At 46.7% G+C, this 24,152-nt stretch overlaps 1 protein-coding gene across 2 annotated transcripts in view; it reads right to left on the bottom strand.

Moving 5' to 3' along the window:
* Positions 1-4,834: 4,834 nt before the first annotated feature.
* Uck2 (uridine-cytidine kinase 2) overlaps positions 4,835-24,152 on the bottom strand; it is a 71,173-nt gene continuing 51,855 nt past the window's right edge. Inside the window, exons 2-7 of one of the 2 annotated variants that reach the window (XM_008848232.2) lie at positions 22,807-22,966; positions 21,932-22,028; positions 18,837-18,979; positions 12,643-12,740; positions 10,143-10,191; positions 4,835-8,518 (exon numbers count right to left, since the gene is read on the bottom strand). In XM_008848232.2, the coding sequence (XP_008846454.1) occupies positions 8,379-8,518; positions 10,143-10,191; positions 12,643-12,740; positions 18,837-18,979; positions 21,932-22,028; positions 22,807-22,966 (687 nt within the window). In that variant the 3' untranslated portion in view covers positions 4,835-8,378. The remainder of the gene's footprint in view (positions 8,519-10,142; positions 10,192-12,642; positions 12,741-18,836; positions 18,980-21,931; positions 22,029-22,806; positions 22,967-24,152) is intronic. The other variant, XM_029553603.1, reaches the window with a different exon arrangement.

The following is a 24,152-nucleotide window of genomic DNA, read 5'->3' as shown; positions in this document are numbered from 1 at the left end:
TTCACCCTGACACACACATTCTGAGTGGTGGTGATCCTGGCACTGAGTGGGTTCTAGGCACGATGTAGGCTGATCTGCTGAAGTTACCAGCTCCATCGTCCATCCAGATTCTTGTGCTGCAGAACCAGAGGACACAAGATCTGACTCCTTTGCTTTGATGCCAGGACTTTGACACTCTGAAGTGTTAAAACATGTACTACACCAGGTGTGGTGGCGCACACCTTTAATCCCAGCACTCAGGAGGCAGGGGCAGGCGGATCTCTGTGAGTTCGAGGCCAGCCTGGTCTCCACAGTGAATCCAGGCCAGCTAGGGCTACAGGAAGACCCTGTCTCAAAAAGACCAAAAAAAAAAAAAGTACCAATAAATTTGAGGAGGCCTTTTAGAAAACAAATATGTGCATCAGATAAGCTTCCTTTTCCATCTCAGAGCCCAACTTCTGTGTCAGAGCCTCACCCCAGGGTGGGCATCAGGACAGCAAGGTCCGCAGTCATAGTTGAGTTTAAAGGAAGTTTAGAGGTAGGCAAGCTCTGAAACCCACATCGTAAGTCCTTGTACCAAAATGTCCTTTGGGGATAGGGATATTACTCAGCTGGTAGAGTGTCTAGCATTCATGAAGCCCTGGATTTGATCTCCAGGGCCACATAAACCATACATGATGGTGCATGCATGGAATCCCAGCACTTGGGAGGTGGAGGTAGAAGGATCAGAAGTCCAAGGTCATCTTCAGTAGCCTAAGCTACAGAAGCCTCATCTCAAGTACACACACAGAGGCTGCAGAGATGGCTCAGTGGTCAACAGCACTTGCAGCTCTTGCAGAGAACCTGGATTCAGTTCCCAACACCTATGTGGTGGCTCACAACTGTCTGCAACTTGTTTCAAGAGATCTGACACACTCTTCTGGTCTTTGTGGGCAGCAGACACGCACATAGTACACATATCTACATGCAGGCATAACACTCATATACATAAAATAAAAATAAATCTTTAAACGCATGCACAAGTCCTTTGATTTTTGTTAAACTCCCCTCTGCTAGAGCTGCTCCTGGAAACAGGGCTCCAACAGTAGGGACCAAGATCTCCTTTAGGGATTCTTCCCCATGATAGTCAGGTGCTATCATATCCCCTAGTAGTTAACCTCACAGCAGGTCAGTGGTGGCACCCTAGGAACACAAGAACCACCCTCACTGGACAGCGGCCCAAGCCCACCACCCCACCTCCAGCATCTCATTCAGTACTGCAAGCAGGGGTGGGAGTGGCTGAAGTGAGGAAGTGGTGCTCCAAGGTGACAGGTGCAGACACTGAAGCCAGCCTTCCAAAACCATACAGCTGTTAGAGGTATCCAAGTTCTTAACTACGTCTAATTATGTCCAGATCCGCCTCCCTAACTAAATAGGGCACTTCCCTCTAATAGTCTAGACCAGCAGATAATGAAATCATAGAGAAGGTAGTCTCGCTTACAGAACTCACCAGCTACATGTGTTTTTCAAAGTGCTCAAGCCCATCTTTAAGCTAGTTGTCCACAGACCTGGAACCCACCAGTTCCTACTGACTCTGTTGCTCTTTGTCTTGAGGCCATGTTATCTCCTGGGGTGAAATGAGGAGCTTGGATTTCCAAGGGGTTTTGTTGTTTTTGTTTTATTTTCTTTTGAAACAGGGTCTCTCTGTAGCCCCAACTAGCCTGGAACTCACTATATAGACCAGGCTGGCCTCGATCTCATAGAGATCCACTTGCCTCTGTCTCCAGAGTGCTGAGATGCTGGGATTAAAGGCACGTGCCACTACGCCTGGCTGGATTTCAAGTATTTCAATAAAGCCCCCTTGTGAAGGGGCTAAGGTAAACAGCTCTTGCCATATAGTCTTGTTTTTCTGATTTCTACACTGAGTATCCAGGGCTCATGGCCAAGACATGACTGAAGGCCATGAGACTCAATGATATCTATGATTTGCCCAACCAAAGCAGACTTTCTTAGGAAAATGGTAGCCCCACCTCCTGGGGTCTGATGAGAGGGAAGCCTGGCCACCGATGAACTGGAAAGGGTTTTGAAGCTGTTCTCCAGTGAATCTGGGCAAGAGGAGCCAAAGCAATGTGTGGGACATCTGGGAGAAACAGCACTCCTGGGGCTATGAACACCATGGATTTTAAAGGTCCATGTGGTAAAATACCAAGGTCCCTAGTTTCCACCCCTGACTGTAGATCTGATCTGTTCCATCCACACAGCTTGCTAGAAAAGATCCTCTTCCTAGATCTACAGAATCAGAACTCTAAGGAATGGCTCTTAGGAATATCAATAATCACACACACACACACACACACACACACACACACACACACACAGAGCTACTTATGATGTCAGTTTGTAGAACCACTATAAACCATTGTAGTCATAGGCCTGGGGAGATGGCTCAGTCTGTAAAGTACCTGCTGTCAGCCATGAGGACCCAAGTTCAAATACCCAGAACCCAGGTAAAACCTGGGCACTGAAGCACAAATCTGTAAACCCTGTTCATGAAGTGGTGGTGCACAGAGACAGGAGGTTCCCTGAAGCTCATTGGCCAACCAGGCTAGACAAATCACTGAGCTCCAGGTTTAGTGAGACTCTTACATAACATGTACACACACAAACATGCACATACACCATACACACAGAAAACTGTAGCCATGGAGATATTAAGAAGATTGAGCCCTATCTGCTCTAGTGGAAGATTAAGTATTTTCCAGAATGGGCAGAAAAGGGAGAAATCACACTAGAAGTAAGGCTTTTAAGGGGCCCTTCAGTATATCTTTTAGATACCACAGGAGCCAAGCAAGTGACAATTCAGCAAACCAAGGCAGTCTGTTACTATCTGAATCCCTCCACTAGATGGCAGAAACATGCCAGACTTACCACAGTTTGACTTCCTAGCGATTGAGTATATCAACCAGTTTTTCATTCAGTAAATCTAGAGCAGGAACATTCCTCGCATAGTTCATGGGTCTATTTTTAAGGATTATCAAACACCAGGAAAAATGAACGTAATCTTTCACTGAACGCTGGATGCTGGAGGACACAAGAGGAAGTGTATGGCACTGATGGAGGATTCATGAGAGGATCTGGGCAAGTAAGCCCTTTAGGCACAGGCCAGGCCAGTCAGAACTCAACAAACGGGCACTGAATCCCATGCCATCTTCCTTCTGAGCAACATGTCATAGGCACCATTGGATCCCAACAGATGAGAATAAAGATGATGCCTAGCATGGACCTGGCAGCAGCAAAATGAGCTGGTACACAGTGCAGATTCATGTCTCCCACCCCTGACCTCTAACTAGTCCACTGACAGTACAGGCCTAGGCTTAGTCCTTTCTCAGACTGAGTCATTCAGCTACTGTTTATTTTAGCTCACAATTTATTGAAAGCTTATATAAGCACATACATAGGTATAGTCTTAAGATCTAGTAATTGGTTTTGTTTGGTTTTGCAGTGTTAGGGGTTGAACCCAGAACCTAACTCTATTGCTGCTCTATGACTGAGCTACATTCCCCAACCCAGAAAATACCTTCATTAAATTTTTTTTGGTGGGTTGTTTTTTTTTTTTGAGGCAGATTCTTGCTATGTGACCTAGGCGGCTTCAAGCGTGTCATCCTCCTGCCTAAGATTCTCCAATGTTGGGATCACAGGTACCTGCCACCATACCTAGCCTTTAAACTAGGCTGTAAAGTATCTAATGTACCCAATGATGGACTCCCATCTGTCTAGATCCATCTCCAAACTATTACCAGGTTCCAAGGCCCTTTCTCCACTTCTATTTAGCACTTTTAAGCAAGCATTAAGTTTTCTGCAAACCTGCCTGTTAATGGCTTTGTGAAAGCAGGACTAGTCAGTCAAGCAGGTGCCTACTAGCTGGAGGGCAGGTTGCTCAGGGTGCTGTGGCAGGAGAATGGGAGAACAGGCAAATCACTCGGGCTGCATGGGCTGGACCACCATCCCTCTGACAGCTCAGCTCTGTTTCAGTGTCCAGAGGTGGTCTTCATGGGATGGGGGTACTAGCTTTCAACACAGAGGCTTACCAGAGCTCATCTGAGTACCTCTGCCTGTGTGGCATCAAGCAAGCCACTGTGACATACAAGGTCTTAGAAGAACCGGCCTTAGGAGGAGGACCTATGTGTCACTTAAAAACAGCCAGCTGCTCAAAGAGGCTCCTGCTGCGAGTTCTGACAAATTACTAGACGGGATGGCCTGGGTCAGTGAAACAAGTGGCTTACTGAGAGTCACTTATCCAATAAGCAGGGGGTAGAGATTAAGGGACACCAAGGGGTAGGGAGCTGGCAGGAGGCTAGCGTGCTGCAAAAAGCACAGAAACCAATTATGTTAAAACCCCTGGTGGTGAGTGACCTAAGTCTTTATAAAACAAGGATATGCACATGCCTTCACTCATTCCAGTACATGGCAATAATGTGATCTTTCTTCCACCCATCACAAACCCCTTGGAAGTACCTGATTTAAGTTTTGTCTTCATTTTCAATACGTAAGAGAAGGGGGTGATGGGCTGGAAAGGCGATGGAGGTAGGTACAGGCTACATAAATGACATCAGGGAGAACAGAATCCATGTTCCAAGAACCCACAGTCTCCCAGAAACCATGGCCCACAGTCCACTTGATAAGAAATGCAGTCCAGCTGGGATCTGGGGTCAGCCCCACATATATCATCCCATGATCAAGAGGCCTAAATACAGCAGGCTAGGCAACCACACTTCCCCAGAAATGCTGGCCCAGGCCTCCCTCCACCACTGGGTCCTTACAGCAGGCCTCTGTGGCTGTTTCTAAACAGGCACCACAAAGAAGTCAACTGTTGGGATAGTTTTTGTTCAGTTTTTATTTACAGCAAAGTACATAGCATGTGGTCATTTTGTAGCACTAACAAAGGTCACACAGTAAAAAGCAAAGCAGGAAGAGCCAGCATCTTATAGGGAAAGAACAGTCCAGGTCTTTAGCCACTCACTCTCACTCCTGAGGCAGGCCTGGGTGAACCCTGGCTGCCTGAGCAACACAAAGCTGCTGTAATATCTGTTACCTGCACCTGGCACCAGGAGGGTAGAGAAGGCCCGGGAACGGGATGCCTCCAATCATGCCTTTCCCAACCTGTCTTCTTCCTTACTTTGTCTGACATCCCGCACAGAAAGTATAAAAGGCAAAGGTGACAGAGAAGGTCAGCTGCCCCTCCTCAGAAGCACTGGCCTGTATGTGCCCAGGACCGACCCTCACTTCATCTAAAGCAGCCCACTGTTTGGTGCCAAGATCTTAGAGAGGCACATAGAAGGCTCCAAGGGCAGAGGAAGTCATTTCCCTGCAAGAGGCTGCGTCCCTCCCAGTGTCTTGGAGGCTCAGTCAAGTCAACAACGGCAGCAAGGGGAAAAAAAATGTCAGTAATCATGCACAGGTCTCTCCACTTCCTGAGGGACACACCAGCCTCCACCTGACTCAGTGGCCTCGCAAAAGACAGACAACCTTCCCTGGGTACAGCAACAAGGATCCAAGTTCAGTAGAAGCTGAAACCAACTTCCCCATGAGCTCTGAGAAGCCAATGTTTGTTTCAGGGACAGGTAAACTGGTGTCTGCTGCCCTCCTCTGGACTGAACCCATTGCCTAAACCCACTGCCTCCCCCAGGGCCTACTCTAAACACACCAAAGAATCTGTCAGGTCACAGCAGTTGTACACTTTCTAGGCAGAGTCCTATCTTTGTTTATACTAGCCTCTGGTTACTCAAATGGAAAACATGGGCCAGCAAAAGTATATCAATGTGAAGTGTAAAGTTGGGCCTTTCTGTGACACAAGGCTCAGATATTTGTTTCCTGAACACTCAGGTCATAGATGATATGTGAGCAGGTAGGAGGAAGCAAGCACCATTGGGTGGCTCTGAAGCCAAGGGATTCTGTGCACGTGATCAACCTAGTACAATTGTTCATCTGTGCCTACTCTCTGAAGAGCTAAGAGTGCCCAGATGACAAATGCCATGGTTTCCTAATAATCCTAACCTCCAACTCTCCACTGAAATTGGAAATCCAGACCCTCTTAAAAGACTCAGACTATAATGTTTCCTACAGAAAACTCAAGTTCAGATGCATGATTGGCCAAAGCCTGGGTGACCAGTGGTAGAGTGTCCCATCCTTCCCTATACCCAGCAAATGCTGTCCAGTACTCCCAGCCAAGCCAGAAAACTGGTGACCATTTCCCAAGGGGACAGGGGCAGAGCAGTCCTGGAGGTGTGTTTAAGCTAGGTGCGAACTGCTCAGAGGTCCTGGAGGCTTGGTCCCAACACCACAGGTAGATGAGGAAGCAGCTAGGTAAAGGCTCAGAGATGAGAAGAATCCATCCTCCAAGGCAGTGGGATAGGCAGCCAAGGCACAAAGTGGTTTGGCACCTGGGAGCTTCAAGTAAAGTTGAGCGTGCTACCCACCAAGAAGTCGAGGCTCTTGTAGGCAGGGATGGGTTCCACCTGAGCACATGCAACCCCAAGTAAGGTCAGGGCCTATGTATGCTCACATCCCAGTCCAGGCCCTCCCTAAACTACCCTTCATCTCAGAAGTGCTCAAGCATGAACGTGAAGGTGATGTGATAAAGACTACTCTCAAAACACTCCAGGATGCATCTGTCTTGACGAGAGTGAGCCTTTAACACAGATGCCTGGGAGCCTCCCTGTTCCAGCAGCAGTTGCCGTCATGGGAACTTGGTGCGGAGCCTGAATTTTGGCCTCCTGGCACCTCATGTCAAGGGTGGCAAAGCTCTACTGGGAACTAGGTTAATGTTTTTGAAATAGAAAAACAGATTTGGAGGCAAATTTGAATCCCGAAAGGGGTATTCAGGCTGGACGATGCTGGCAGAAGGAACCGCAGCATGGCTAGATAGTAACGGAGTCCAAACCTCAGTGGGCTCCGAGAGCCACCCAGGCAGGAGGCACTCCAGTGTCCAGGTGCCAGCAGTCACAGTGCAGTGACTTAAGCGTGTGGCCCACCAAGCACTAGGATGACCATCTATGACAATCCTTGGGTCTTCCATAGCTAGACTCTGAGGCTGAGGACTGTACCTCACTCCTGTTCCATCTTGCCTGGCCCTAGTTCCTCCAAGCACTCCTCACAGCATGCCAGTAATTTACTTCCTCAGGGTAGGAGTTCCCACCAAGAGGGAGTACTTAGAAAAACCAGAAATCACTACCTCAGGTATTTTCAACCTAAGACCTCAACTTAGGTACCCATAATTTAAATACCCTCCCTTTAGAAACTTTCTAAGAAATATTTTCCTTCTCCTAGCCCTTTCTCGCTTGGCCGCCATATTCACGTGGTGATGATATAGTTCAGTAATTCAACCTGCTGCCCTCAGGAGAATCCTGAGGGTAAAGTGTAGGCCATTCTCATCCAGCCCCAGCTCAGAGGGATAAAAGCCAGTGTCTACCTACTACAGGGGCAGAGCTCCTTGGGCACCCTGTGAGCAGCTGGTTAGAGGTCTTTAACCAAAGTTCAAACTGTAAGGAGTTACTCCGTATCTAACAATGTGCCCATGTAATCTGACTAGTCACTTCTCTGGGAAGACCAGTGATTCCCTAAACACGCTAGAAGACACAGTTTACCCCCTCCTCTCACTCTTTTCTCTTGGAAAGAGACCCTGCAAAATTCCCACCAGGAAAGGAGAGGCAGCTCTGGCTTCCTGGGAGACTGAGAAATAGCAGAAGGAAGGAGTCGTGGAACTATCCAGGCAACCAGAGGCAGAGAGTGGGGCAAGAAGAATCACAGACAACTTGCTCTTTCCTCAGTGGGCCTCTTCCCTGAGATTGAGTTTTGAGTTGAGATCTCACCTAATTTCAAGTCACCAAAAAGAAAGAAAGAAAAAAAATGTCTCTATCAGATCCAGTTCCTAGGAGCACCAGGACATCAAGCGATCAACCGCCCTCTTCCATGTCTCCCCAAATGCCAGAGTCAGCCCACTTGGACCGTGGGGACCCTGCTCTGAGTAGGGCTCCAGGCCCAACACACAAGCACAGGCAGGGCCCTGCAGAATACTTATGGCAAACAGCTTTACAATATTTGTACATTTACACAAAAATAGATCAATTTTTATATATGTATGTATGTATGTATGTATGTATTTATAACTGGTTACACGTTGGAGTCATAATTAGGCATCACCAGTAGTAGTTGGCACAGTTTGTCACTTAAGCTCAGAGTCAAGCTCTGTTTGATTTGTTGTTGTTCCAAAGTACAAAAAGAAAAAAAGAAAATCAAGGCATTTCATCTCCATGGTGTTTTCTTAAATATAGTGATGTCATAGGAGACGGTATGTACAGCTGATGGACGCCTCTTGACCCCTCCTTTGTCTTGGAGCTGGGGGCTGTGGTACAGAGATGGGGTCAATGTGGTCGGCTGCTGGATTCTGACGCCTGCCTCTTGCGTGAAGGGGTGTAGCCATTGAGATAGCCATTGCTCTGCCGCTTGGAGAGCCCTCCGTTGAGGATGTCCTGGATGTGCTGCACGATGAGGTTGATGGCCACTGTGGGGCAGAGACCAACAGTATTAGGGGATTAGGGGAGGTAAGGGCATACATACAGGGCTGTGAGCAAAGCAACTGTCTACACAGAGAGGCACACAGGACCCACAGGTGAAGAATTCCAGGGAAATGGCCCTGCCACTCAAGAAAAATCACATAACCTTCCTGAGCTCTCCAGCTCATGAATGCCCAGTGAATAAACATTTTACTAAGTGTCAATCAGAGTCCTCAACAGATGAAGCAATGAACCCAAAAATTCTGTAGAAATGACTAGAGACGATTTTAACACTACCAATTAGCTATAAGACCTTTTTACTAAGGAATCTACCAACTTCTCTCCCAAGATGGGGCAACCTTATGGAAGGTCCTCTTCTTCCCACGAAAGGATAAGGTAGAGCCATATTAGTATTAGAAATAAACTATATACCTCCGTCAACTGACCAACACTAAACATCACCAGCGAAATGCTTTCAAGTGTGTGTGTTGCATACGGAGGCCAGAGGATGACACCTGGTGTCCTGATCTATCATTCTCTGCCTTATTCCTCCAGGACAAAGTCTCTCACTAAACCTAGAGCTAGGCTGGCAGCCAGCAGATCAACAAACCTCCTGTTCCCAACCCCCATAAAGCTGGGAATACAGGCACAGTTGTGCCCAGCTTTATTTTTTTAACAAAGATGCTGAGATCTAAACCCAGGTCCTCATGTTTGCATAGCAAGTACTCTTACCCAATGAGCTATCGCTCCAGTCCCAACAACAATGGGATTCTTTCTGGTGTGATCTGCAAAGACATGATGCAGCACCTCTCCTATAGAGGTGAGGAGCATCTCACCTCCTCTAGATTGTATAAGCTGAATCCTACCATTAGGAAACCAGAATGAACCCAAACTGAGGGCCACCACCAAACAATGGGCCTGTGTTCTTAACAATGTTAGTGTGGTGAAAACCCAAGGCAGGCTAAGGAACATCTCCAGGCTACAGGAGAATGGATCAACGGTATGCTTCCTGAACTTGAGTGAAAATGTTCTTGATCCTTCATACATACAGCAACAGCTTACCTCTGTGAACCAGTGAACATGTTTTTTAGATGGAGGAAAAATGACAAAATGGTGTCCATTCAGCCACACTGCATGAAGACTAGGGACACTCATGCTTCCTAACCATGCCAAGCCAAGCACAGAAAGAACAAAGGAATGGGACCATCCCGTTCCCTTCAGAAGGGCTACTGTGATAGGCAGGGTCTCACAATGTAGAGCAGGCAATCTCACAGAGATCTTTAATACCTCTGCTGGTATGAAAGGCAAGGACCACCACACCCTGCAGGAAGTATACTTTTACCAAAAGGTGGCCCTTAGACGCCAGGTATCCAAGTATCATCATTGGGGTGACAACTGAAGGGAGTCTATAGTCCTTTATTTCTACTGGAAATACTTCCTTGGTTATATCTGTCCCCAAACAAGGATCTACACATGCCCAGGGACTTGTTCCCAAGACCAGATGTGCAGACAGAAATGCCTTTCTGACTCAGTCACAGACTACATGGCCCTCTTTGATCATATTGTACCTAAATTATGACTGACATGGGGCAGAAGTTACCAACCACAGGACAACGCCCCACTGGCACTCACCGAGATTGTCTGCACCTCTAGGAATGATCACGTCAGCATATTTCTTTGTCTGTGGAGAGAGATATATGTACAGTGTGTTCAAAGAGGTGTCCAGGGATAAACTGGTCAAGCAAGCCCCTCTCTCTCCAAAGGCATGAGGAAGGGCCAGCCTGCCTCTGGATTCAGCTTGAGGTTTTGAATACAAGACTGAGGAAGGCATCTAGAAATGTGGGAGGCCTATGGAGTGCCTTCTTAGCTGAAATGTGAATAGAATGGATGCAGGGAGGGAGGCAAAATGAATGCGGGCTTTGATTTGTCAGGGTCAGAAAGTGGTCCCCACTGAGTGGTTAATTTAAAACTAATTCATAATTCACTGTGCAATTATCCCCCAGATTTCTATCCACTTTATATCTACATTATAATAAACCAGCTTTTCCTTGCATTCTTTTTACTAATGCCTAACTTCGTTTCTACTTAGGACCTGTGCAGAGAATGTGGTCTTTGAAACCAGACATGTTAAGTATCTCCAACACTAAGCATAATATGCATTTAAAAAGGTCAAACTTGAAGGCTGGAAAGTCTGCTCTTGCCTAATATGAACAAGATCCTGGGTTCGACTCCCAGCACCGACAAAACAAACAAAAACCAAAAATATAAAGGGCAGTTAGTTCGCATTCTGCTTTGACGTGGTCTGAAAGGTGACGCTTTTCACTCCCAGCCCCAGAGTAAAGCAAGAAAGGTAATCCCAAGCGATGACCAGTTTCAATCTCTATTATTACACTATTTGAACAAGTAAATTTTAAAAATGGTAAAGCCACAATTACATGTTCCTTTTCTGTGTGTTGAGTTTGTTTTGTTTTTCATTTATTGAGATTCTGGAAATAAGTGTGTCCTGGCACACACCTTCATTTTACTACACGTGCCAGGAGCAGCTCCCTGCCTGCCAGAGCACCCTTACTCCTCATGACTGCTGACACACAGCTATGTTAGGCCCAGTCCCAACTGGAACTCAGGATACTTTTTAGGTCCCGATTCCTGGCTTATAGGAAATGAGCTGGTCTTCTGGAGTGAAGAGCAGCTGGACAGTGGGAATAAGCAACCCAGAAAACATCTGGTCAGAATCTGCAGCTTGCTTGTAACTGAGTTGAACCACAGAAAAATGGCAGTGGTTAGTGCCCAATAATGAATTCTTTTCATGTTCTCAAATACGTCAAAAAGAGCAGGAAGGTCCTCAGGCAAATAGATGAAAATAATTCAGTTCCTTAGCCCTCTCCCAGAAACCAGATCTTGTAATCTAACTATAAGAGGGCAACAGGCAGGCTGGCAAGCTTGCTCTGGCTGACTCAGAAAATCCACCCATCCCTAACTGGAAACAAAAGTCAAGCCCAAGGTAAGGTAAAGGACTCTTATAAGACTTAAAGAAACAACAAAAAATGTTGAGAGCTAATTAAAGGAGAAAAAAGGCAAGTCATTCATAGAATGAGAAGATAAACCCAAGCCCAACTTTAGTACCCTGTTCTGAAGACCTTCCCAGATTACAATGTCCCCAAACAACCTCACTCAAAACCAGTCCAAATCCCAACTTCTCTCTTAATTTTTAAAAATATTTTATTTATTATTTTTTTATTTTATGTGTGTAAGTGCACCAGTGTTGTGCAATGCCCACAGGGGTCAGAAGATGGAATTGGAGTTACAGACAGTTGTTAGCCTCCATATGAGTGCTGGGAACCAAACTGGGGGCCTCTGCCAGAGCAGCCAGTGCTCTTAACCACTGAGTCATCTCTCTAGCCCCACCCCCTCTTTTAACTACAATAATGAAGGCAGGAGACCATAGTTTGCTCAGGTCAGGAAAACATGACTCACAGTTCTTCCAAATCAAATACTTTTTCCCAAACTAAGCTATGCCCTATATCTCCCATGCCAAAATTCCACATCACACTTCAGTCTCTGGTGAGTTTTCCCTAGCATGCCCCATTTGGTCTCTCCCAGGAAGAGGGCTGGGTGACTAAGCTGAGAGTCATTCCCCTTGGTTTTCAGAAAGCCATCTCCCTAAAGAACTCCAGATGCCCCAAGGAGAACACAGCTGTACCAGGGTGGAGTTAAGGAAGCGTATTTCAGTCCGTCCCAAATCCGAGGGCTGGAAAGAAGTTAAAGAGAAACCACCTATGGCAAAGGCCTCCACAAACCAGCACTCTGAACTTCAGAAATCCCCGACTGGCTGGGGTCTATCCTTTAATGTGAGGTAGCTTTAGATAAGGTCTGATACCACAACCCTACCAGGGAAGCAGTGCAAGTCTTTCTGGGAAACACATGGACTGCAGAAAGACTACTGTAACCCTATGGGGAGATAGGAAGAGTGGCAGACAGAACCTAGGCTGCTCTTTCTTAGGCCTTCAGGACAGCTGCTCAGAGAAAGAAGTGAGATTCAAGCTAGGCAGAACCCAGTAACCTACACTTTTAAGTGTGTCATTAAATGCCAAGGTATACATTCAGCAAAAACAAACCCAAGAACAAAACTCACTGGCAAGCAGAATTCCTCAAAGGCAGGCTTGACGAATGTAATGTATTGAGACAAAATCTGCTCAAGGTCCCGCCCTCTTTCGCTGATGTCCCTCAATACTGTAAGAGAAGGGAAAACAAAAATCAAAATGGCACATGAGCCAGCACACCTAGCTCTGGAAGGCTGACAGTCACCCAGATGAATTGGAGGCCAGACTCCTCAGAGACTTGATACCCAGATCAACAGCAGCTTCTTTGGAAAAAAAGTTATTAAATCTTACCACCATCAAATTCTACTACAACATGTTCTCTGACATAAAATGCTATCTGACGGAGGCCAGCTGCCTTCTTATTTCAAGTAAACAAAATTTCAATATGAATCAGAAAAGATCAGGGCAGCCCTGGAGAGCCATGCCGTGCCAACAGGAAGCACTGTAGCACCCAGCCTCAGTATACTCATCTGTGTCCAGAAGTCCTACCACAGCAGGATGGACTAGTCACCTGACTCATCCATATTCTTCTGGGTAGGGACACCAGAATGAGAGTTGGTGATGGGGAAGTACCCCGAAATGCTCACCCTGGGCACAGAGGTTTGCAAATAGAAAATTCCTTAGTGAGAAAGCCATGTACTCAGGAACGACAAGCTGGAGCAAGGAGGGAGCCCAGATGGACCTAGCTCACCTCCTTCTATTTTACCTCAGTCAGTTCTAGCTAGGGACTTATACTCAGTTTTTTCTGAACAACTGGGGAAGGGCTGGGTCATCCTGGTTCTGTCAGTATGCCCTGAACTCCCTGAGCATTCATCAGTTCCCCTTGAAGCAGGAAGTTAGGAAGCAGGTTTTGGAGGTCCTCTCAACTAACCCAGCCCTTTGTGCATCTACCATTTTAAATCTTATCAAGCTGCTGAATTTTCAACTTTGTCCTTAGAAGTTATCAGATCCATGCACAGTCTTTGCACTGGCCCCTCAGCTCCTCCTCAATCTCTCTCTAGTAAACAGACTCATGTGGGGTGAAATGCTCTGTAAACAAACATGGAAACCATCTGTAAATTAATTACTGGAAAGCCATGTCTCTAAGAAGCCATGTTCACATGCACACACGCACGTGCACGCACGTACGTACGTGTACGTACACACACACACACACACACACACACTCACAAACACACACACACCATGAAGAAAGAAGGGCATCATGGTTACGTTCTTAACAAGGACAACATAATGTCTTAAAGACTGACGACTAGAAAGCTGTCAAGAAGACCACTGTTCAGAGAGTTGGGCAGCATGATACCACCACTTGACTTTGACAACAAGCTCATCAGTTTAGAAAGTGTTTTTCCACATGAGACCGTGGATAAAATGGGTGGTTTACCCCTACCTCATGTCAGGACTTGCCTCCTAGCCACACAGAGCCACGGCTACACCTCCTCCTGCCAGGAAATGCCTTGGCAGCCCTATTCCTACTGCCCTGCAAATCTGCTGCTGAGTCTGCCAGGAAAGGGCCCAGAGCTGCCACAAGGCTGCACCCAGGGAACTCTGGCATATGTACCTAACTACTTCAGTGGGACCAAAACTTACACAGTGAGTGTGGCCTCTGGTTCTACACATATCTCCAGATAAGCCCAAAGAAAAAGGAAACTAGATCAAAAGGCATCAGAGCTGGAGGAAAAACAAACACATACCCACACTGGGGAGCCCTGCTGCCCTGGGGAGCATGTGCTGCTGCAGGCGCTTGGCGCCAAGCTTGTTTCACAAGACACGCAGCTTCCAGCTTTAGCACGGCGGCAGAAGCTCCACAACACACATGTGGGCACACTCCTTCACCAAGACCCCACTACCCTCAGCCTGGGGGCAGACCTGGTAACTTCATCTGTTATGACAGACACCACTGGTCATTCAGTAAGCTGGCAGGGATGGCCATAGTCACAGCAAGGCTACTTGGCTCTTTACCCAATGAATCTGGGCCTGGAGGGAAAGTAATCTGGATTTGAAACCTGTCCTTTGAAACACCTACTTCTGTAATCTTGAACAAGTTACTTATCTTCTTTGAATCTTCATTTCCAAAAAAAGAGACAAAGAATGGAGGATAACTTCCTGCCACCACTACTGCTGAGTGTAGGTGTTACAGGTGTGAGTCACTATGCCCAATTTTCATGTAGTGTTGGGAACTGAATCCAGGGTTTCATGTGTGCTAGGCAAGCATTTGCAAACTGAGCTACATCCCTAGCCCTCATAAAACTATTCTCTAAGAAAACAAGGAGATATGTAAAATCTTCTGCACAGCAGTTGGCACATGGCTACATGCTCAATAAACCTGCACTTCTAGGAGGAGTCCAACAGCAGAGACCCTGAGGCAGCTCCACGAGAGCAGCAGCTCCTGTCGGAACAGTATGTGGAAAGCAAGGAGCATGAGGCTTGGGAGGGGAATCCTGCGGAGCACTGGGCAGATGAGCCATGGTCCAGGAGGGGCCAGTAGGACAGAGACACATACAAAGATGTGTTAAAGACACACAAACAGGGAAGAGAGACAAGCCACACCAAGGAGATGGGTTTGAGTGTCCCAGACACTGAGCACATGCAACAGCAGAAGGCGCGGTCACCTCTGCTCCCTAAAATCCTTCAAGAGAGTTGTCACCATAAGCAGACAGGGACAACCCTATGAGCCAAGGACATTTCAGGGCCAGCCAGCTCACTGTACTGAAATGCCCTGCTCCTCGGACATTGCCAAGAAACAGAGCCAGGCCAAGGGCTGAGTCAGAACAAAGTCTTGGGACAAACCAGAAGCTCCAAACACCAACCCCCTAGCCAAAGCCTGGCACATGTGTTGGACAGGACAGAATCATTAACAAGGGGCAGGAAGCTACAAGTCTGCCATGTTCTCTCTCTGGCCACTTAGCCCTTCCAAACTCAGTAGCGCTCCTTAAAGGCAGCTAAAGTCAAGACCAAAGTTTTTTTTAGGATCCAGAGTGGTGACAGTTCCCTTAATGGATAAGTCAGCTCACTTCTGAAAGCAGTTAAGGAAAAAGAACAAATACCTGAAGGCCACTACAGCCCTAACGAGGTGAACCAGGCACAGGGAGACAAGGAGTTTGCCATCCTAAATATCCATATCCCCTTTCTTCCCTGTCCCTGGTGCCCAAGGGCAGGAAAGGTTAACAAGCAGAGAGATATAAGGGGTTCCAAACAGGAGGCCCTGCACCTCCCCAAGATTGCAGGATTCCAAAACTGATCCCTCCCCCATGAGGGATTTCAACTGTGGGAGTCACAGGCCTAGGAGGTATGACAGATGAGTAAAATCAGGTATTAACTTCTTCAGGAATATTCTCCAGTCCTACAGCTACTGCTGCAGCTAGTCACCATCCCCGCCCTGCAGGACCCTGCACCACACCAAGCACATGCCAGCCATGCTTTTTGTTCTAACCGTACAGAGAGTGAGCTACTAGAAGTAAACAGCCCATGGGAAGCCCCACAAGTCCACCAGGAAAGCAGCTAGGCAGTGGGTATCTCTAAAGAGAGAGCTGAACAAGAAGGCAACAACTTGACCAGACAGCAAGAGGCAGGCAGGGGCTAGCCTAAAAAAAACCCAGGGGGTTCCATACCCACTCAAGGCCAAGAAAGGGAGGGTAAATGTTCTGCTTAACCTATACCAGGATGAGCTGTTTTTGAATCAAAAGTCAAGACTCATTCTGTTTCCAAAGACTTCATACCTATTTTAAACCTGGTTCTAATTCCCTAGAGATTGTCTTTTACTCCCTCCTTTGAGGCTTCCTTCCTACCTGTTGGACTACTCAGCCAGGGGAATGAAGGCTTCTCAGGTCATGGTTCACCAAGACTCTCTCAGAGGCCCAGACATTCCTGCAGAAAACTCAGTGACAGAAAAAGATACCAGCCACTGCCACAGAAGCAGGTTTCTGACCTACCATAGCTGTAATCTAACATGCATTGTCCCTGTATCGCATCTATTCTATCCCTAGAGGACCAGTTGTCAGATGGTTGTATGATAGAAAAATAAGGTTCAAAGAGGTTAAAAAACAATTTTCCCATGGCCAGACATCCAATGAGTGGTGAAGCTGGAATGTTAGCCCATTTCACCTGGCTCCAAATTTATTTTTCTTAATATACCACACTGCCATTTTAACTTGGCAACCAACAGGGACATTAAGCAATTGGGTAAGACAGGATCTTGGCTTGGGGATTAAGGTGACAACCAGGCACTGGGGCAGATATATGGGTGAGGGGAATGGGGGGAGGGAGGTGACAGAAGATAGGCTTAGGCTTCAATTATCTATCAAAAGAGATTGCATAACTCCACCAGGCCAGACCCAACACAGTAAACACCTGTGTCACAGTCCCCATACAGGAACAGAAGCCTGGGGTATCCCGAGAGCCACCAAAGTCACAAAGCTAGTTGAGGGACCTGCCAGGACTAACTCCAAGCCTCCCATTCCCATTTTTTTTTTTTGCCACTGATAACACTATCTGTATCATTCTCCACCTGCAGTTAAGTGTGGCTCCAAATGACTTAAATGAGCACATACCCCTCACCATCATTCCTTAACAGGGTCAACCCCCAAACCAGTTTCTCTATGTTATTCTGGGTCCACTAACAGCTCTTGCCAAGTATTCTATCATTAATCTATTCACCAGAATTTCCAATAACTAGCATATTTACAAACGCAAGAATAGTAGGATGGCTAGTGTTGATGGTAAGCTTCATAGAAATCTGGGAGCTGGGCCTCTGGGCATGGCCGTGGGGACTACATTTACTGTGTTAACTGATATGGAAAGAGCCATCTTAATCATAGGGGGATCACGGACTGGATAAAAATGGACAAGCCGAGCACTATCATGCATGCACTCTACTTCTCGAGTCTAGATGCACTGTGACCAGTCTCTGCGACCAGTAGCTTCAAGCTCCCGCTGCCGTGACTTCCCCACCACGATTGACTATACCCTGAACTGTGAGCTAAAAGGAACCTTTATTCCCTTAAAAAAAAAAAAAAAAGTGATTCTGCCAGTAACTGACTTTGTGGCTAAGAACTAACCTAACCTCATCATTTCCTGTGTCTAGACTCAGACTGTAGTCTTTCATTCCGCCAGGATCTTTCTCATCCCTCCCAAATTCTTCAGTCACTCCCTTACCATCTAAAAATGATACCCTGCCTCTAGTCCCATTCAGTAAAATGGGTTTCAAATGGCCTCCGCATTGCAGTCTCCACCTACATGACCTCTGTCGGAAGTCTTCCAACAAGGAGCAGTGACCACATCATTTAACTGGTTCAAAATCCTGTGGCAGGTTTCACCAACCAGGATTAAACTGTTTAAAAGAAAGTCTATGTAGACCAAACTGGCCTTCAACTAGCTACATAGCTGAGGATGACCTTGAACTTCTGATCCTCCTGACTCCACTTCCCAAGTGCATTACAGATGTACACTACCAAGTCTGTTTATGTGTTGCTGGGGATTGAACCCAGGACTTCATAGATGCTGGACAAGCACTCTACCAGCTGGGTTGAGCTATATCCCTAGCCAAAAAAGACTTTCTAATGTCTTGTTTGTACCATCTTTTGGACTCTCCAGCCCCCTGCTGCTCTTAGAGCAAACTACTATCTGTCAGTATTCTCCAGGTGCCTGCACCATAGCCCAACCTCACCTCTATGACCAGACCCCGCTCTTCCTAGAAGCCTCCCAGTAAAAGCAAATGGCTCAGTATCCTGCAAAACTCTGTTCCCCAGTTCTGTGGCTTGAGAGTCTACAGGCTCCACACAAACGCAAGTTAGGAAGGCCTGTGGGGAGTTCTGCTCCTGGGCTGGCTGGCATGCTGAAGCAGATGGTGGAATGAGCCGCCCAGCACTGCAGACACAAGGACTCCTATCCCCAGATGTCCTACAGAAGCTTCCAAAACTAAGGCATCTTTATTTTGATGCCTTATGGGAAAATCATAGGAACCTGAGCATTTAATTAGATTTTTCCCTAATGAAACTAGAACACCAACTTCTTATTTCACCTCAGTGACCTCACAAGCCTTTCGTTATCCAAAATAGTTAAGTGACTAATCCCTTCTCAAATAACACCAAACATTTAGTAACAGGATGTTCTGGGGGTGAGCTGACGCAGCCTGGTTGGGTCACAGGGCCACATAGCCATACTGAGGAAGGTTTGGGCTCCAAACTACCCTGCCCCAAGGTGGCCACCAGTGGCTTTCAGAACGCACCTCTGCGGGAGAGTCGAGTGTCTGCATCTGTATCCACAAAAAGCTTCATCTGGAACAGGTCTCGGACCTCCTGGGAGTAGAAGGCCAGGATCCCTTCAAAGAGCACCACGTCCGCTGGGTAGATAGTGACTGTCTCCTCTTTCCTGCAAAGCACAAAGCAATGATGGGCTGGATGGCCAGAGAGCCAAGGGGATAGTAAGCAGCACAGTGTCTACTAGGTGGGTGTTCTGAGTTCCCTCCTCAATCCCTAGCTATCTCTAAACATCAAGCCAGGACTGAGAAACATCATCACTTTACAGGAATGTCTGCTGTGAAAACAGCATGTGCCCCCCGTTTTAGGACAAAGATGGATGAAGAGAAAAGAATGATGAGTAAATGAAAGGCCAAGCCATTCTGGACACACGCTTGGCCTATACCACTGATCACACAAGGGCTCTGCAAGGAAATAGGAGATGTTTCAGGGATCGCTGAGGTTCAACCTGAAAAGCACACAGACAGAAGGACAATGATGATGACAGACACCAGAGACTATAGGACACACTTCTTGGGATCACCACAGAAAGGGAACAGGTGGTTTTCCATGAAGGCAAGAATAACTGCTTGCTCTGCCGTGGGCACCATAAGAAGCTTAATCAACCATTTCCATAACCCACATGCAGGTGAAGACAGAAAAAACTTCTAGAACAACTCTGGGCGGAAAGCAAACTAGTCATACTTGGTTGGTACAATACACCATTTAAGTGTTTAGAGTCTGGCTGAGAAGTCCCAAAGAGAAAGCTAAACTATTAGATCATTCGCAATAACCCAAGCTGTTTCATTTGGCTGATGAGGAAGAAAACCAAAGAAAAGTATATACACCAAAAATTTTTGTATGCTATCAGAAGCCTATGGGGGATACAAGTAGTTAACCCCAAATAACTAGATGCCTGTTGGTGGGGGAGGGTGCTGTGGTTTAGAGTGGTCAGAGGCCAGTTTTCCTAAGAGATGGGTTCTGGTCATTAAAAGGTATGCTTTTAACACCCAAATCAAGAGAAAGCGAAACACAGCTGCACTGGGAATTCTACCTGGGTTTTTGTTAATACATGCACTTGATGGAATTCATACCTCATTCCACATATATTCAACTTGCTCCACTAATTCCTCCCCTCTGCACTCTCAGGCCCCAACTCCAGTTAACCTCATTTCTACTTCTTCATAAACATTATCATAATCATCTCTTCCTGAGCCAGAATGACCCCTCCACTCCTACTTTAGAGCCAACTGTAGCTCCCTACTACTAAAAGGTTTGTGTTCCTGTCTGATATGAATGACCCTTAAAGTCTGAGGCCTGCCTACCTATCTTCCCACGCTTTCCTCTTGCCATTCTTCCCACACACCAGCATTCCCACCTTTCCACAGTTGCAACCCCCCGCCCCCACACACACAGTTGGTCCATATCCCTGAAATGCTTCTCTAGCAGGAAGTCCTTTCCTAGCAACGTCTAATCCTTTGCAATACAACTTAAATACCACCTCCCTTGTGCGACCCACCTAAAACTCCAGCCCTCCCCCGCCCCCGACCTTTACTACTCCATGGGCTCCTCTCTTAGCTGTCCTGCTGTGTTCTAAGTCATTCCCTGAACTTGGAAGCAAAATAGTGAACTGGAGCATCTCATCAACTTGACACCACCACTTCCCTCTAAGGCAGAAACTAAAAGCCCAGGATCTCTTTCCCTGTGTAACGCCAAGATGCATTGCTTGTGAAGACTCAAAGATGTCCATGAGATCATAGCAGGAGGACAAGGACACTTAGCAAGATACTCTAGGAGTCTTGGAAGCAGGATGCAATACTCTCTTGCACTTTTCCATGACCGTCAGCAGCTTCAATAATCAAATTTGAGACTTTGGGGTGTTTTCTCTTACTGTCTGGCTGCCCCCTTCTAAGTCATGACTCTCCTAGCCCAACACTGAGTGCAGCTCCAGGTCCCATGCTAAACCACATTATTCCTGCAGTTTGTGGGGGTTCAGTAAAGTAGACTGACACAATTGGCATATTGCTTGGTGGTTCCCTCTGAGCTTCCCACACAGCAAGATCTGGCTCATGGGAGGCATTGGTGAGGGAGCAAGGTAGCCCCACAGTACATCTCAAAGCACTCTCTCCCTCTCATCTTCCTCCTCTAACACAACCCTTGCCTGTCTTGTTCTGGCTTATGAGAAAGACACAGGCTGTGTGTGCACTGCATTAAGGGCTGAGACACGCAGTACATAAGCATGAAGGGAGGCAAGGGCTAGGTTTATAATGACAGGAACATCTGGTAAAAGGCTAACATATGAGATCTGATTTCCTATCTTAAAAGAATTCAACTAAAAGAGAATGGCACAGAGGAACCAGAGAAAAAGAATGAAAAGCAGATGGGAGACACTTCTGCAGAAGCCTGCAGATAAAAACACTCACAGAGCCCACTATACGCCCAGAATGTACAAGGAATCACACCTGGAACAGGCCACTTAGTAGTTCAGCTTGTAACTGGGGAATCCCAAGAGGTTTCATGTTAATGCAGCTCTAACGGCACGTGGGGTCTGGCAAACAAAAGTGAACATTCCTGAACTCTTTCTCACCACTAAACTAGGGAGGATGAGCTAGGAGTCTAACTATACACTAGTCCTGACCAGGACTACCACAACAAGGGCTTCACTGGAGGTGAGTCCAGTTTGGGCTAACTTTCAGATGTATACCTGATGGCCTCAAACCCTCACACCTCTCCATACCTTCCAATTTCAAGTAAACCAGGAAAGCAGGAAGAGGCTGCTTTGCTCTTCTTCCTGTCCCTCCCCTAGTCTTCCCTACCACATCTTTTTTTTCCCAGAAGTAAAGATTCAGAGATATGGATCACAACAAATGTGCAGTCCCTTACATGGACCCAAATCATGAATTCATCCTTCATACAGAACAAAAAGAAATGGCCTGACCCATCCCAGGAGACAGCCCCATGCACTCCCACAGGTGCAAACCACTGGCACAGACAGCTGCAGTGGCACGGTGTAGGACAGAACCCAAGAGCCGCATGTGGGATGCAGCACTTAGGGGCAACAGTTAGCCATCTCTGGCTCACTTACCGAGAGTGGGAGACAAAGTCATACACGGGAATCTGGACTGTTTTCCCCTCGGTGATTTCTTTGAGTGTTTTGAAGATGAGCTCATTGTCAAAGGCATCTGAAGGAAATCAAACTGTTAAAATGTTTCTTGATTTTCTTTAACTAATCTGGCCTATAATCGTGATCAGGGTGTCCCCACAAACCTGAGCTGCATATGCACACTGAGAGAAGCACACTGACCCTTCAAAGCTAATTTCCACCCAAAGCAGAATACAAACTAGACTTCAAATTGGATGGTTTTTGTTTTCTTTTTGCTCCTGACATTCCATCCCTGATATTGATACATCCCCTCCCATTCCTCCTCCACGGTCAGCTGTTGCCCTGGGGGTGGCCCATGCTAACAGGAAAGTGTACTAGGGAGAACCACAGATCCTATGCCAAGAAAAGTTGACTCCAACAATATGAGAAACCTAAACCAGCTGAAAAAGCAGCATGTGGATCTGGGCTGTCAGCAACTCATTCAAGCGGCCACTTGAGACCCTCATCTCCCTTTACACTGGCCATGAACCCATGGATCATGTGAACACATGGGACAGGAAAGAGGGTGGCATGAACTGCTACACATCAAGAGGCAGAAGGGCAGTGGTGTGTTCACTTCTGGCTGGCCTGTTCCATCCAAGCTTGCACGGGTTACCTTCATTTGATAGAGATTCAATCAGTACTCTGCAAAGTATTTCAAAACCCATTCTCTCCAATACACCCACCATTAACTCTGCAAGATAGCCATTAGGCCTCTATGTTGCTAAGAACTCAGAGGAGTTAAGAACTTCCTCATGAACAGAAACACTGTCCCCACCACCTTCAACAGACACATGCCCCTCAAAGCCCCAACTCACCCGGGTGATCAAAGTTGAACTGGCCCTTCAGGGCTTTGGCTTTCTGCTCTGAGGTGAGGACTCGGTAGAAGCTATCCTGGCTCAGGATGACCACCTGTTTCTGGTGATAGTCCACCTCATTCTGCCCCAGGAGCTGCACGATCTTAGCACAAACGGAGGACTGTAAGAAGAGAAAGGACACTCAGGAATAAGAGAAGGTATGTGGGAGTTTGTGTGTGGGAAGAATTCAGCAGCTACCATCATGTATGGCAGATTAAAAGGCTGAGGGAGGACTAGCCTGCTGAGGTCTGAGGACTCCCAAAGTCCATTTTTCCTTCTTGTAGCATGATGCTACTATGGGATAGTCGGCATACTCGGCATACTCGGTGTAAGACAAGGCCCTACCTCCTCTCCTAAAGCCACTGATAAGAGAAAGGAACGCCCATTTGCTCTGCTTTCTTGACCTCTGTGTACACATATAAAAGACACCAGAAAGTGAATCTGATGCTGTGCCAATGGGTCAAAAGATCAAGAAGCGACTGCATAACCACAGGATACTCAGCCCCTGCCTACAGGTGAGGGAGTGGGACCAGCTAACTCAAAACCTATGTGCTTTGTGTTGTGATTTGGTATCTGTCTCTCTCCCAAATAACAGGCACTGTTTGTAAAAAGGAATTATCAAAAGTAAATTCTAAGCACTGAGATAGCAAAGGATTATTTTTATCAACTAACTCATTTCTTAGACCTCCAATTGTTACACTCATGCCTGTAATCCCAGCAGAGGCAGAAGTAGGCAGATCACTGTGAGATCTAGGCACCTGGCTTATGTAGCAATTTCCAGGCCAGCTGGGATTACAGGGAGACCCTGTCTTAAAATACCAAAACCAAACCAAACCAAACTCCAGAATTAGGCGAATGACGCAATTTACTAAAGGCACTGGATACCAAGTCTAATGACCCGGGTTTGATCTCAAGGACCCACAAGCTGTCCTCTGTCACACATGCACTGTGACATGCAAAACAAAACACATACTAAAGAAAGTATAATTACAAATACCCCCCCCCCGCAAAACAAAAATGTCAAATTCCAATTCTTATAAGGTTGTCTGGTCTGTCTGAGCATAAGAAAAGTAGCCCCTTCCATTGCACAAGTTCACACAAATAAAGCCGTTCTGCGCAGCAGGCTCTGCTGCTCTCTGGAGAAACAATATTGGGATGCAGCTGTGTATTTAAAAATTTTCTTTTGGTTATACTTTTGCACAGATGAACATTTAATGCTATAAATAGGCAAACAAATTCCAGAAGAACTAGATCAAGGGAGGCAACAGGTACATAGGAGTTGGCTGTAGTACTGTATATTTGCAAAG

This window comes from Nannospalax galili, unplaced genomic scaffold, assembly GCF_000622305.1.
Source record: "Nannospalax galili isolate Female #2095 unplaced genomic scaffold, S.galili_v1.0 scaffold383, whole genome shotgun sequence".
Classification (NCBI taxonomy): Eukaryota; Metazoa; Chordata; class Mammalia; order Rodentia; family Spalacidae; genus Nannospalax; species Nannospalax galili.
This window is presented reverse-complemented; position numbering and strand designations above follow the sequence as displayed.